General features: G+C 38.2%; 1 protein-coding gene across 2 annotated transcripts in view; it reads left to right on the top strand.

Annotated features, from left to right (window-relative positions):
- The window catches only part of TSNAX (translin associated factor X), a 38,937-nt gene extending 28,246 nt beyond the window's left edge, over positions 1-10,691 (top strand). For both annotated transcript variants that reach the window (XM_060035063.1, XM_060035064.1), the window contains exon 6: positions 3,005-10,691. In XM_060035063.1, the coding sequence (XP_059891046.1) occupies positions 3,005-3,382 (378 nt within the window). In that variant the 3' untranslated portion in view covers positions 3,383-10,691. The remainder of the gene's footprint in view (positions 1-3,004) is intronic.
- The last annotated feature ends 4,795 nt before the right edge of the window (positions 10,692-15,486 follow it).

Here is a 15,486-nt window from a genome sequence, read left to right as displayed (position 1 = left end):
TCTCAATTTTAAAAATCATGTGAAGTTTATTAAGGAGGAAATTCATCTTGAGAAGTAAAATTCCTTCATACCTTTTATTTATTTAGTAAAGATTGAATTACGGAAAGAAGTAAGGTAAGCCTGTTTGACCCTGCTTCTTTTTTTTTTTTTTTTTTTTTTTTTTGGTGGTATGCGGGCCTTTCACTGTTGTGGCCTCTCCCATTGTGGAGCACAGGCTCCGGATGCACAGGCCCAGCGGCCATGGCTCATGGGCCCAGCCACTCCGCGGCATGTGGGATCTTCCTGGACCGGGGCACGAACCCATGTCCCCTGCATCGGCAGGCGGACCCTCAACCTCTGCTCCACCAGGGAATCTCGACCCTGCTTCTTAAATATATCAGGCAAATTACCATGCCTCCCTTTCAAAGTTCTCTCTAGTTCAGAATGGAAATATAAAGGCAAAAGGTAAAGAGAAACTGAGAGTTAAAACACTATTCTGAGGATTTAGGTAGTAAATTATTGTAAGATTAAGGTGTCATAATATTCATATACATACAGTTCTCAAAATGTGAAGACCACATTCATAAATAATTTTTCCCTTTAGTGCTAAAGTTTGTTCTTGGTGCTGAAAATTCTGGGAATTCAGTAGGGGAAGGTATTTTGCTCTGACATGCCTATTGAGAGTAGTGTCAAAACCATTTAATTTTTTAAAAACTTTTCATTATGAAAAATTTCAAATACACAAAAAGTGGAGAGAATAGTAGCACATGAACATCCATATACCCACTACCTGGATTCAGTAATGAACATTTTGCCATATTTGCTTCATCTAAATGTTTTTTGCTAAACTACTTAAGTTATGGATGTCACGATGTTTTACCCCTAAATACTTCAGGTCCATCTTGAAAAACTGCTTTTTAAGTAATTTTCTTTTCCCTAGTTTCTAATATGTATTATCGGTAAAGCAGAATTTATTTCCTTGACAATTAGTTGAAATTTGTTCGTTTTTTAACACACTTTTTTCTTCAAAATCAACTTCTTAGTTTATAATCAGGGAACTCCTTCTGTCTAATGAGAGAAACAAAGAACATTAATGTTTTCTTAAGCAAAAGTTACTTTTATAAATGACTTTTATGAAAATGCCCGCCACCTCCCCACCTCCTCTACCCTCACCACCCACAGTCTGTCCTTTCCAAAAAGATGCCAGTTCTCTTCACAGTTAATAGAAACAACACATAGCAGGTCAGGATAATTGGGAATTATGTCAGGATAATTGGGAAGCTGACTTTGTATACTTACCCAGTTCTACCATTAACTAGTTATATTACCTACAGTGTTTCTTGGACCTCATTCTTATACTCTACATTGAGAAGGTTGGAACAGATGGTCTCTGAAGAGTCCAGCAGTGCTAGGATTTATGTATTGGGTACAGAGCAACCAGAGTCATCTTAATAAAACCTAAATTTGACTCTGTCATTTCCTTGCTTAATTCTCAACGACTCTGTTACCTATAGGTAAAGTTCTCATTTCTTAATGTGACTTTGTCCCCTCGCTCTATCTTTCTAGACTCATCCTGTACCACTTCTTACTTTAAATTTTACTCCAAAGAAATACCTCACTAGTTCCTCAAATATACAGCTCGATTCTCACCTGCACGCCTTTGCAGTTCCCTCTGCCTAAAATGTCCTCCAATATAATTGCACCCCACCTAGCTAAGTCTCATACAGACTTTTAATAACAATTTAGACATTGCCTCTTTTAGACAGAATCCAATAGAGAGAGAAATTGATGTGGAGAGAGGAGACTGACATAGTGATGGTAATGGTGATACCAGCTAACATTTATTGAGTATTTACTTTGTGTTGGGCATTATGCCAAGAACTTGGTAAATGTTATCTCATCCTTAAAATAAACCTCTGAGGTAGGTACTGTTATCCCATTTTACAGATGAGGAAACTGAGGTTTAGAGAGATGAAATAACTTGCCCAAGGGCATACACCTTATGAAGCAAGGTCCTGGAAGAGGTGGGAGGAGATGGGTCAAGGTCATTTGGAAGAGTTAACCTCAAACAAGAGGAGGGACAACTCATCATCTGAGACTGGAGGATAGAAGGTAAAGATGGATGTGGACATAAATAAGTTTTTTTGTTTTTTTTTTAGGGATAAGGTCATTGAGAGAGCTTGTGCCAGGTGGTCTGGCAGATAACCAGGCCAGTGAAAGTAGGCAAGATTGTTTACTGAGAGTGAAGAGGTTTGGGGTTGAGTAAGGGCTGAGGAGGAGAGTGGTGAAGGTTTGGAGTAGTGTTTGAAGAGACTGGAGACAACCATCTAAGAAATAAGCAAAAGGACTGGTGAGTAATTTGTAGTGGTACAAACGCTATACAGTTGTGTTATTTTTTAGCCCAGTGGTACTCAGCCACTTGAATAAAGCACTATCAAGAGTAGATTTTTATTACTGATTTAGGGTTGTGTTTTTGCTGGGCAGGTGCAGTAGAAAATAGGAGCCTAAAGGAACTGAGGCGGCTGTAGCGAGAGAGTAATAAATCCTGATGGCTAGTGCCGAGGGGGACAGGAGAGAGGCCAGAAAGGGACTAAGTGATTGAGGAAAACATGACTGGATCCTGAACCTGGAGGGCTTTATGATTTGTCGTTTAAGTAAGTCAGTCATTGTCTTGCAGTAAAGTCAGTAGGCCTGTTTAAGAATGTTTTGATTTTATCTTGTATGTCAAGTGAAATTGGAAATGGTTGATTTTATAATGATACAATATTAGATGTCAAAATTATCTTGAAGTCATAAGTTCAACTCCCTACTGAGGGCATGAATTCGTCTTGTAATGTCTCGAATGGTCATTTAACAAAACGGATCATTTTATTTAGAGAAGATTAGTATGATTGGCCTGCTGTTGATTTTGTTCCTTATATGAGATACATGCATAGTCACTCTTTTACACAGTGTATTTTCTTTGTGTGTGTGTGTTCTTTTTTTTGTTTTGTTTTTTTTTGTTTTTTTTTTTGTTTTTTACCAGCCCTCTTCTGATGCACAGGATAAGCAATGCGGTACCTGGAGACTGAAAATCACGCCTGTTGATTACCTTCTGGGAGTGGCTGATTTAACTGGAGAGTTGATGCGAATGTGTATTAACAGTGTCGGGAATGGGGACATTGACACCCCCTTTGAAGTGAGCCAGTTTTTACGTCAGGTTTATGATGGGTTTTCATTCATTGGCAATACTGGACCTTATGAGGTTTCTAAGAAGCTGTATACCTTGAAACAAAGTCTGGCCAAAGTGGAGAATGCTTGTTATGCCTTGAAAGTCAGAGGTTCAGAAATTCCAAAACACATGCTGGCAGATGTCTTTTCAGTTAAAACAGAAATGATTGATCAAGAAGAGGGCATTTCTTAGAGTAACATAACTCAGTTTTCTTTCTCTTAAGAACTCCTGAGAGAGACCAATTTGTAAGACTGTTATTTAGGATATCATTTGACTTTATTGTGGCTTTAGAAATGTTTTCAGTTGTACTTGTTTTAAATTGTATACAGGCTGTACATAAAATTACCGAAACAAATCATTTCTTATATCTTACTCGTGAAAATTTGCATACAGATGTTTGCTTCTATGCCTGTTTGACTTTTTGCTGGCTAAACCTCATCATTTATCTTTGTAAATGTGAACATGCTTCAGAGTGCACTTTCTGCCGTACCTGTTTTAATTTAGTGTGTGTGAATTTTGGAGCGGTAATATTTAGTGAAAGACAGTTATAGTTTAAGTTGGTGATTTTTAAAAAATATATATTTAGTTATACATCTGGACTTGAGCTTCCTGTTTAAATTTCTTGATAATATTGTGCCAAGCCTCCAAAATAGGCTTAATTCATAGACCAAGAGTTTAAAATCACATTACCAGTATACTTCATGAGGTATTGTAGTGAGAATTCTGTTATGTTCTGGCTAATTTTAGGTCATCTTGAATGCATATGAAACAGCCTTCCAGAAAAATTGACAGGTACCCAGATGTTAGTTTCTACATGTAACTTCTGTCCTTCATCACAGGAAGTCTGATAGGGAATTGGCGCCGACATTGGAACGTCTCCACTGACGTTTGAGCTGGATTATACACTTGCACAGACAACTGAAAAGGTCGTGATTATTCAGCAGTTTTTGTTGTTGTTATTATATTTAATTAGGCATGTTTGGAGGCTTTCCTATTCTAACATCTATCAGAAATTACATCTAAATAATTATAATGAAGTTTTGAAAATTCTGAAATATTAAGTTAATCCAGATCTTTATAGTTGTCCAGTTGTGTTAATGCGTAGTATGAAAAGTTGCCAAAGAAGATTTATCACGTACAATTCAGCAATAAGACAGTTGTCAACACAGTTGGGAATAGCAAGTAGTATCACTAGTAGTAGAAGTAGTCTCACTATTAATATTTAGAATTGGAATTTGCCTACTGAAATTAGTTATTTTAGGAATATTAGGAATTAGTTATATTAGGAATTTGCCTACTGAAAATAGTTATACCATTCACTGTGGTGTGAAACTGACTTGAGCATGGCACTGTTGGCTGACAACTAGACATTTCCATTTGGTTTTGTGAGTTTTGAGAATCTGGATACTGGATTTTATTTTTGGAAAGATTAGCAGCTCTGTTTGCAAGGGCTTATTCTTGGAAAGGATAATTTTCCAAAAACGATCACCTAAAGGAAAATAAAATATATACATGCCTAATAGATTAGGTTTGTTTGTTTGTTTGTTTTGGTGGTAGTTTTTTCCGTTTCCCTACTCGAAGGTATACAGCTGAAATATAGTTTTATTACATATTTTCTTTCCTCTGCCACTTGAAGTTAAATTTATAATGTTAAAAGTAAAGTAATAATGGATTGATGAATGTCTTACAGATGTTTAAAACTGAACTCTTTGAATAAAATATTAAAATACAAAAGTTAAGCTTATTTTTTGATCAGTTGAGAAATACTTAATCAAACTGTTATAGACTTTTTAGCCTAAACAGGAAACTTGATATAGACTCGCTTAATGTGGAGATTTATGATTTCTTAAAATGGGTCCAGAAGTAGGGAGAGTTCAGAAAAGACATCTTTTCACATCTCATTGACCTAGACTGGGTAACTTTCCAGTCCCTCAAAACCAGTTAGTGGAAAGGAGGATGAGATCACCTTGATAGATCAAAGTGCCCTTTATCTGAGAGAAGAGCAAACACAAGAAACCGAGTTAAGGTGTTGCCATCTTTGGGGAAGGGGAAATGGCCTTTAGGTCCGCAGTCAGCAGTATCTGCTACAGGTGGATTGGTGCCGGGCCTACTGATACATTTCTCCATTGCATGTTATACTAATACAGTGGGTGTTAGACCAGGATGGTAGAGGATCTCTAAATGTATCCTGAATGTTTCAGTTTTAAAGTGGTTGCTCTCATATCATCACCTGTGGTGATGTTTTTCATCTTTATTATAAAAAGAAATTGGTTCTAGGTAACATGGCAAGTTCCTGAGAAATTGTAAAATAAAATTGGGTTATTTCCTTCATAAGTAATTGCTGCATTTATGAAATCATTGTTTTTTCCACCATACACATTGCAGAGCCCTAGGGCTTTTTTTGAAGGTGATCAAAGAAAGGTGTTATTTAAATGAGGGATTGGTGGAATGGATTTAAAAACTTAATACAAACTCTTTGCTGTCTGCAAAAGACTCACTTTAGATTCAGAGACACAAATGGATTAAAAGAATGGGAAAAGGCAGTCCATGCAAACAGTAACCAAGAGAGCTAAACAAATAGACATCAAGACCTTTTTTCTTTTGGCTAGAGACAGAGAACAACATGTAATGGTAAAAGGCCCAATCCATTGAGAATGCATAGCAATTACAAACATATGTATATTGATATATAAAACAGCAGAGCCCCAAAATACATGAAGCAAAATCTGAGATAACTGAAGGGAGAAATGGACGATTCAGTAGTAATAGTTGGATAATTTAATACCTGACTTCCTATAATGGATGGAAGAACAAGACAGATCAGTAAGGAAATAGAGGACTTGAACAACACTGTCAACCAATTAGACCTGACACCCGTATATAGAACACTCATCCCAACAAGAGAAGATATATTTTTCTCAAGTGTGTGTGGAACATTATCCACAAAATGTCAGGCCACAGAACAAGTCTCAATGCAATTAAAAAGACTGAAATTATACAAAGTATGTCCTCTGACCACAATGGAATGAAGTTAGAAATTAATACTAGAAGTAAATTGGGAAGATAAATGAAGCAACATACCCCTAAATAGTGGGTCAAAGATGAAATCACAGGGAAATAAGAAAATATTTTGAGAAGAATGAAAAAAACACAGTATACAACTTACGGTGTTCAGCAAAAGCAGTGCTCAGAGGGAACGTTATAGCTTTAAATCCCTGCATTTAAAAAGAATGATATCAAATCAATAACCTAAACTTGTCTTAAGAAACTAGAAAAAGAATAGCAAAGCAAACCACAAAGCAAGCAGAAGAAAGGAAATAAAGATTAGAGCAGATATAAATGAAACAGAGAATAGGAAAACAATAGAGAATACCAGGCAGTGGAGAATATCAGTTGGTTCTTTGAAAAGATGAACAAGATTAAAGAAACCTTTGGCTGGACTGACGCACAAAACTGACTCAGGAGGACACGGAAAATCTAAATAGAACTATAGCAAAGAGGTAAGGTTACTAATAAAACTCGCAGTGAAGAAAAGCGCAGGACCAAATGGCTTCACTGTTAAGTTCTACCAAACATACAAAATTATCACCAGTCCTCAAGTTCTTTCCAAAAAAGTAGGGAATAGTTTCTAACTCATTTTATGAGGCCAGTATCATTGTCATACCAAAGCCAGACAGAACTACAGACCAGTGTCCTTCATGAATATAGATGCAAAAATCCTCAACAATATACTAGGAAACCAAATTCAGTCACAAGTAAAAAATGATTGTACACCATGACCAACACCGTGGAATTGCATCTCAGGAATGCAAGGTTGGTTCAACATGAAAATCAAATGTAATACGCCATATTAATAGCACGAAGAGGAAAAAACCATGGTTTATCTCAGTAGAAACAGAAAAGTCACTTGACAAAATCCAACACCCTTTCATGACATAAACACTCAAACTTACAGTAGAAGCGAAATTTCTCATCCTGGTAAAGGGTATTCGAAAAGCACACAACATTGTACTTAATGGTGAAAGAACGGAAAGCTTTCCCTCTAAGATCAGGAACAAGACGAGGATGTCCAACATTGTACTGGAGGTTCTAGCTAAGGCAATTAAGCAAGAAAAAGAAACAGAGGGCCTCCAGATTGGAAAGAAAGATGTAAAACTGTCTCTATGTGGAGATAACATGATCTTATATATAGAAAACCTCTATAAAGAACCCTCAAAACCCCCCAAACTATTAGTAATAATTAATGAATTAAGCAAGGTCGCAGGATACAAGATCAATACATAAAAATCAGTTCTGTTTCTCTACACTAGCAATTAAAAATCAAAATCAAGGCAATAATTGCATTTACAATAGCATTACAAAGAATGAAATATACAGAAATAAACTTACCCTAAGAAGTGCAAATTGTACACTGAAAGCTATAAAATGTTGCAGAAGAAAAAGGCATCCTGTGTTCATGGAATCTATGGGTTTGGACATTCTATGGGTTTGGACAGGTCAATTGATTTTTGACAAAGGTGCCAAGACCGTTCAATGGGGAAAGAATGGTCTTGAACAAATGGTGCTGGGACAGCTGAGTGTCCACATGAAAAGAATGAAGTTAGATCCTTCAAATCATATACAAAAATTAATTTAAAATGGAGCGAATACAAATATGACCTAAAACTATAAAATCCTTAGAAACAGGTGTACATTTTCTTGACCATAGATTAGGCAGTGGTTTCTTAGGTATAACATCAAAAGCACAAGCATCCAAAGAAAAAAATAAATTGAAACTTCCATCAAAATGAAAAACTTTTGTACATCAAAGGACACTATCAAGAAAGTGAAAAGTCAACCCACTGAATGGGAGAAAATACTTGCAGATCATAATCCGATAATATAGTGATATAATGATAATAGATATATGTATCTAAAATATGAAAGGAACTCTTCTTAACAACTTAACAGTAAAGAGACAACCCAGTTTAACAGTAGGCAAAGGATTTGAGTAGACAGTTTTGTAAAAATGACACGCAGATGACCAATAAGCACACGAAAAGATGTTAAACTTCATTAGCCATTAGGGAAATCAAAATCACGAAGTACCACTCTACACCCACTATATATATACATTTTATATCTATATCTTTTATATAATAAAAGAGAAAGAAGGAAAGGAAGGAAGAAGAGGGAAGAAGGGAGAGAAAAAGAAAAACAGAAGGAGAGGGAGACTTGTGCATGAATGTTTCCAACAGCATTATTTATGGTAGCCAAAAAGTGGAAACAACGCAAATGTCGATCAGCTGATGAATGGATAAACAAGGTGTGTTATACCCCTGCAATGAAATATTATTCGGCCATAAAAAATTAAGTGCTGTTACTTGCCTCATGGATGAGCCTAGAAAACTATGCTAAGTGAAAGAAACTAGATACAGAAGGCCGCATATTGTATTATGTATTGATATGAAATATTGGTGGCATTGGGGTGCTTGAGGGGTTTGGAGTGACTAACAATGTGGGGTTTTTGATGAGGTGATGGAAATGTTCTGGAATTAGTGGGACTGTGCAACCTTGTGAATATGTTAAAACCCACTGAATTGTGCACTTTAAGATGGTGAACTTCATGTTATGTGAATTGTATCTCTATAATAGTATTTTAATGTTTTTTAAAAAGTGGATTTATTGTTTCCTTGAAAATTTGCTTGAAATTGCCTGGTATTTTGCTTATGGGAAGACTTCTTTTTTAATTATTCAGTTTCTTTAATTGTATAGGGCTATATAAGTTTTTCATCATTTCTTAATGGCAAGTTTTGATAAATTACATTTTTCACAGGATTAGTCCATTTTGTCTTCATTTTCAATTTTTTTTGATACAGTGTTGTTAATATGTTATTATATTTATATCCTGGCTATATATGTATTCATAGTATATATTTGTGTTGTCTCTCTGTATAGATGTTTTTAGTCATTTTTGCCAAATGTGTCTCCATTATGTTAGTATTTTTAAAGAATTAATTCTTGCTTTATTTGGCTTTGGCTTTTTGCTAGTCTGTTTTTTATCTCATTGATTTATACTCTGATTTATTATTTCCTTGTATACTTTTTGGGGGTTTATGTTCTAATATTTTTATAATACATTATATTTTTTACATTTTTGCTTATTTTTAGACTTTTTCCACTGGGTCTTGAACGTTGGTTTTATAATTAATTTCAATAAATGTGGAGTACTTTTATTAGTAAGATATTGTGCTGACTAGTCTACTTTCTATATAATCCTGTACTGATCTACCTTGATCTCTTATTTTTAGGGGACTAAGGGATCCCGCCCCCTCCTCGCAAATCTGGGAATTAGTAGGTACTTGATTAGCTTCTATTTGTTAATTCTGTGGTTTCTATTGGTATCACCTTTCTATCTTTTGACAGTTTCAAAAAAATCTATTCAAAAAATACCATTGAAATCTTGTGGAAGTTCTGCAGTTTATTGTTTTTTAAAAATTTTTTAAAGGTGTTTTTATTTACTTATTATTATTATTTTTTTTGCCTGCATTGGGTCTTCCTTGCTGTGCATGGGCTTTCTCTAGTTGCGGTGAGCGGGGGCTACTCTTCGTTGCAGTGCGTGGGCTTCTCATTGTGGTAGCTTCTCTTGTTGCACAGCACAGGCTTTAGGTACACGGGCTTCAGTAGTTGTGGTGCATGGGCTCAGTAGTTGTGGCTCGCGGGCTCTAGAGTGCAGGTTCAGTAGTTGTGGCACACGGCTTAGTTGCTTCGCGGCATGTAGGATCTTCCCGGGCTAGGGATTGAATCCGTGTCCCCTGTGTTGGCAGGTGGATTCTTAACCAGGGAAGTCCCCCTGCAGTTTATTTTTGAAGAAATACTTCGAGTCTGTCTCTCTTTGAGTGCACAGTTTGTTGCATCCAGAATTGTGAATGTGGTAACTTGCAGCCTAGAGCAGTAGCATTGCAGCCAAATCAATCATCTGTTTATCTTCCAGATGATCTTGCTAAAGGAGCCCCTGTTGGTTCCTGATTCAGAGTGGCTCTCCAAACAATAGATCAGGTCCTGATTTCCATCAGGGTTGGTGAGGTCTTCAGTATCCCTGTTCAGCACACTCTCATTTGGGGCTCTGTCGATCCCTGGAGGGGTTATGGACAGGACCAGTGTCCTTGGACCCTCTATACTTAGAGCCATCCAGAATTCTAGAAAGTACCTCGTGGTCAACAATTTGTTCATGTTGATGGGGTGTCACATTTGCAACTCATAATTTTTTTTTGAAGTTGAGACTTGAAAGTTTTTAGATGATTTATACATTAAATTACAACCCACAGGTTAACTATAGGACTTTGTTACATTTTGTCTAAAAGTGCATTTATGTAAATTCAGCTGATTCTTAGAGCTCTGAGGTAGGCAGCGAATGGTAATATTCCCTCCCACTGCCCCCTTTATATGTAAATAATGTAACTGAGACCTAGAGAGGCTAAGTAACACGCTCAAGGTTACCTACCACACTAGACAAAGATTTGGGATTAGAAACTACGTCTAATGAAACTTAGATGACAGCCTTTCTGCAATGACACACCACTTTTTGTGGTTCTTAATATTATATGTGACCTTGAACAGGTTTACCTTAAGCCTTATTCTTTCTGCACCTTAGTTTTATCATCTGTTAAATAATATGTGCCTCACTTTTCTCAGGTGTTTTTATGATTGAGCCATATAATCTGTGTGAAAAAGCATTTCAGGGCATGAAGAACCCAGGAATATAACTTACTGAATAGACTCTACCTGCAAAATTTTGCATGTAATTTAAGGAGATGGCATGGACCTTCAGAAATCCATCTATGGATGCTCTAAAACTAAGTCCCTGAGACCCAGATTAAGAGACCTTGTTGGGGCTTCCCTGGTGGCGCAGTGGTTGAGAGTCCGCCTGCCGATGCAGGGGACACGGGTTCGTGCCCCGGTCCAGGAAGATCCCACATGCCGCGGAGCGGCTGGGCCCGTGAGCCATGGCCACTGAGCCTGCGCGTCCGGAGCCTGTGCTCCGCAACGGGAGAGGCCACAACAGTGAGAGGCCCGCGTACCGCAAAAAAAAAAAGAGACCTTGTTATTGGAGGAGTCCAAATATGTCTTTCACATCGTACACTTGTATAAGCATGCAGTTTCCATGGTGATACTCTGACAGGGGCAGATACGCAATTTTGTTATAGTTGTGTGAGTGAAATGCTGATATTATGTTAGAGAATTTCTCTAGTTAGAAATGCCCACGACTTTCATGTCATTCTGAAATGCGTCTTTGACCTTAAAAAGCCAAGAATCACCGGTCTAGATGATTTCTTAAGGTCCCATGCACCATCAAAGACTTTATAAGGGACTTCCCAGGTAGTGAGGTTAAGACTCTGCACTTCCAATGCAGGGGGCCTGGGTTCGATCCCTGGTCAGGGAATTAGATCCCACATACATGCCTCAGCTAAGACCTGGCACAGCCAAATAACTAAATAAATAAATATTTTAAAGATAATAATAAAAAGAAGTCTTTATAAATCCAAGGATCCTAACTAGATGAAGCAATTTCTAGGATTTATGAAGTAGTGGGCTTTTCTTCGGTTCGTTTGTTTTTTAAACAATAAATGAAGTTCTGTTGAGTGCATGTTCCAGCGTTGTCCCTTCCCTTGTCCCCTAATGCAAGTTCTCATTTGGTAGAAGCACACTGATATTTTAATTCAGAGACTACCTATTGCGCTTGTTCCTTATGCATCTATAATTGGTGTGTTTCAAGAGAGAAGGTTTTTGCCTTGTGGAATAAATTATACATAGTTAATTTTCAGTCATACCGTCTTCAAATTCTAGGGTAAAAGTGATTATTTCTCTTTTTTTAACCTTTATTCAATATTTTTCCGGCTTAATTTTGATATACTTGACACATGACATTGTGTAAGTTTAAGATGTAGAATGTGTTGATTTGAAACATTTATAAATTACAAAATTACTACCAGCCGTCATACTATTAGCTACTGCCTCTGTTGATCCCCATCCCATCACATAGTTACCATTTCTTTTCTTTCTTTCGTTTTTTTTGTTACTTCTGTCACTGTACGTAGAGACAAGCCATTTCTTTTTGGTGGTGAGAACATTTAAGATCTACTCTTTGAGCAACGTTCAAATATATGATACAGTATCATTAGTTATAATCACCATGCTATGGATCAGATCCCCACACTTGATAATTTTATCCCGGGGAGGGTGTACTCTTTGAACAGTATCTCCCCGTTTCCCCTACTTCGCAACCTCTGGCAACCACTACTCTATTCTCTGTTCCTCTGAGTTTGTCCTTTTTAGATTCCACCTATAAGTGACATCATATAGTGTTTGTCTTTGCCCACCTTATTTCACTAGTACAATGCTGTCAAGTTCCTTCCAGATTGTTGCAAATGACAGGATTTCCTTCTTTCTCACGGCTGAATAATATTCCATTGTATACAGTCAGTCCTTTGTATCCTCAGGTTCTGCATCTGTGGATTCCACCAAGTGCAGATCAAAAATATCAGGGAAAAAAATTGCAGAAAGTTCCAAAAACCAAACTTGAATTTGCTGTATACTGGCAACTATTTACATTATATCTACAACTATTTACATAGCATTTACATTGTATTAGATATTATAAGTAATTGAGAGGTGATTTAAAGTATGTGGGAGGATGTGTATGGGTTACGTGCAAATACTACATTTTTTTATATAAGGGACTTGAGTATCCATGGATTTTGGTACCTGCAGGGTAGGTCCTGGAACCAGTTGTCCTTGGATACTGAGGATGACTATATATACCACTCTTTATTCGCTTATCCATTGATGGACACTTAGGTTGTTTCCATACCTTGGCTATTGTGAATAATGCTGCCATAAACATGGGAGTACAGACATCTTTTTTTTTTTTTTTTTTTTTTTGGTACGCGGGCCTCTCACTGTTGTGGCCTCTCCCGTTGCGGAGCACAGGCTCCGGACACACAGGCTCAGCGGCCATGGCTCACGGGCCCAGCTGCTCCGCAGCATGTGGGATCCTCCCGGACCGGGGCATGAACCCGCGTCCCCTGCATTGGCAGGTGGACTCTCAACCACTGCGCCACCAGGGAAGCCCCAGACATCTTTTTGATATCCTGTTCTCATTTCCTTTGGATGTATACTCAGAAGTGGGATTGCTGGATCATACGATAGTTCTGTGTTTAATTTTTTGAGGAAACTCCATACTGTTTTCTATAGTGGCTGCACCATGTTACATTCCCACCAACAATGCACTAGGGTTCCCTTTCCTCCACACCCTCGCCAACACTTGTTATCTCCTGTCTTTTTGATAATAGCATTTCTAACAGGAATGAGGTAGTATCTCATCGTGGTTTTGATTTGCATTTCCCCGATGATTAACGATATTGAGCATCCTTTCATGTACCTGTTGCCATTTGTTTGTCTTCTTTGGAAAACTGTCCAATTCCTCAGCTCATTTTTTAATCAGGTTGTTAGTTTTCTTGCTACTCCTTATATATTTTGAATATTAACCCCTTTTCAGTTATATGACTTGCAGATATTTTCTCCCATTCAGTAGATTGCCTTTTCATTTTGTTGATTTCTTTTGCTAAGCAGAAGCTTCTTAGTTTGATGTAGTCCCACTTACTTGTTTTTGCTTTTGTTGCTGTGCTTTTGCCATAAAAATGTTTATTTTTTACTGGTCTACCTTTTGGGGGGAAAATCCTATTTGTAACCCATCTCAATGATCTTTTGAATAGTGTAAGCAATTACATATGCCAAATCCCAAGTCTTGCTTTAAGAAACATGACAGAACAGCATCTAGGAAATACAAGAACACAGGACTCAAAGTCCAGAACTTTCTTCCATATCATAATGTAAATAAAAGCCTCCAAAACTCTTTGTCTACCTAACAGAACCCACACGTACACATGCGAGCCTGCGTGCACACACACACCCACAGTAGTTTTTCTGGATACCTCTTAGTACTTCCCTGCGTGGAGGGAGAATGGATAGAAGGCTCTGGCAGCGTTGAAGAGGCAGAATCCTAATGGCACTGATCCTTTAGCAGTCACGATTTGAGCCACGCACCAGGTAAAGCATCTCAATTAACTGACGTTTTGACTCAAGGCACAGGGAACATAGAATAAATAGTAAAAGAAGAAAATTTTAAATATCAACTCTCACCTTGGGAGCAGTTGCAGAAACAAGGACTTTAGTGACAATGCATATTTTCTCATTGCTTTGTAATGTATCTTTTATATTTTAATCAGTTGTGCCTTTTTTTTCCTCCCCTTTTCCTCGTTATTTCATATAGGGCATGTTTTTGTTGAGTAAACTTTTAATCTAGTCTTCAAGTTACAGGATGGCAAAGGCAAGTTGTATTGAACCAAAAGAGGAATGAAGATCAGAGGTGGGTAGTGACTGATAGGACTTCCTCTCTCCCCTCTTAGGAAGAAAGTGAACAGCCTTGGTTGTGGGGAGGATCGATGCATCCTATTCGGTGGAAGCATGAAGTCGCCTGGAGGTTTAAACCTAGCTGGAAAGGTGTGAGTGCCGCCTAGCCAGAGGAGTAGACCGTGCCGGGCACTGCCTGCTGATACTTGGTACTAGGCCTGCCTCCTAAACTCTCATTCTGCATTGTAGGAACTGGAAGCCTAGAAACCACACTTCCTTGATTCCCTTGCTAAGAGGGTTTACTTGCAGTCTCCCAGTGAGAGGCACATGTAATATTTGAAAAGCAGAAGAGAAACAAAAGCCTTGATTGCTCCTTCAGCATCAGAGGCAGGGTCAGGCTTGCTCAGATGGCATACGTGAGGTCTTGCAGGAGCTTCCACACTCGACTGATACCTGCTTCAGGGCTGCCGGCAGCTGAGATCATCAGCCGTGGTTTCCTGCAATTCCTGTGACTTCTGGGTTTCCTGAATTCACTGGCAGCTTTCCCTGACCTTCCTTTCACCCAGCCCTTCCAAGGTTTTTGGAAGCACCTGTGTTAAATCCTTTCCTGTATGCTTTCTGTTACCTCGAGTGCTTTCTGTTTTCCTGACTGAATGCTGACTTCAGGGAACAAGTGGTTCTTAAGCCTGAGAAGAGGTGCCCGATCTCTCTCGTTGAAGAAATGCAAGTTAAAACTACAAGTTGGCCCTTTTCACTTATCAGGTGGGTTAAGAGTTGAAGACTGGGGCTTCCCAGGTGGCGCAGTGGTTGAGAGTCCGCCTGCCGATGCAGGGGGCGCGGGTTCGTGCCGCGGTCCGGGAAGATCCCACATGCCGCGGAGCGGCTGGGCCTGTGAGCCATGGCCG

The sequence above is a fragment of the Delphinus delphis genome, chromosome 16, assembly GCF_949987515.2.
Source record: "Delphinus delphis chromosome 16, mDelDel1.2, whole genome shotgun sequence".
NCBI classification, from domain to species: Eukaryota; Metazoa; Chordata; class Mammalia; order Artiodactyla; family Delphinidae; genus Delphinus; species Delphinus delphis.
The sequence above is the reverse complement of the archived record's forward strand: the minus strand, read 5'-3'. Positions and strand labels throughout refer to the sequence as shown.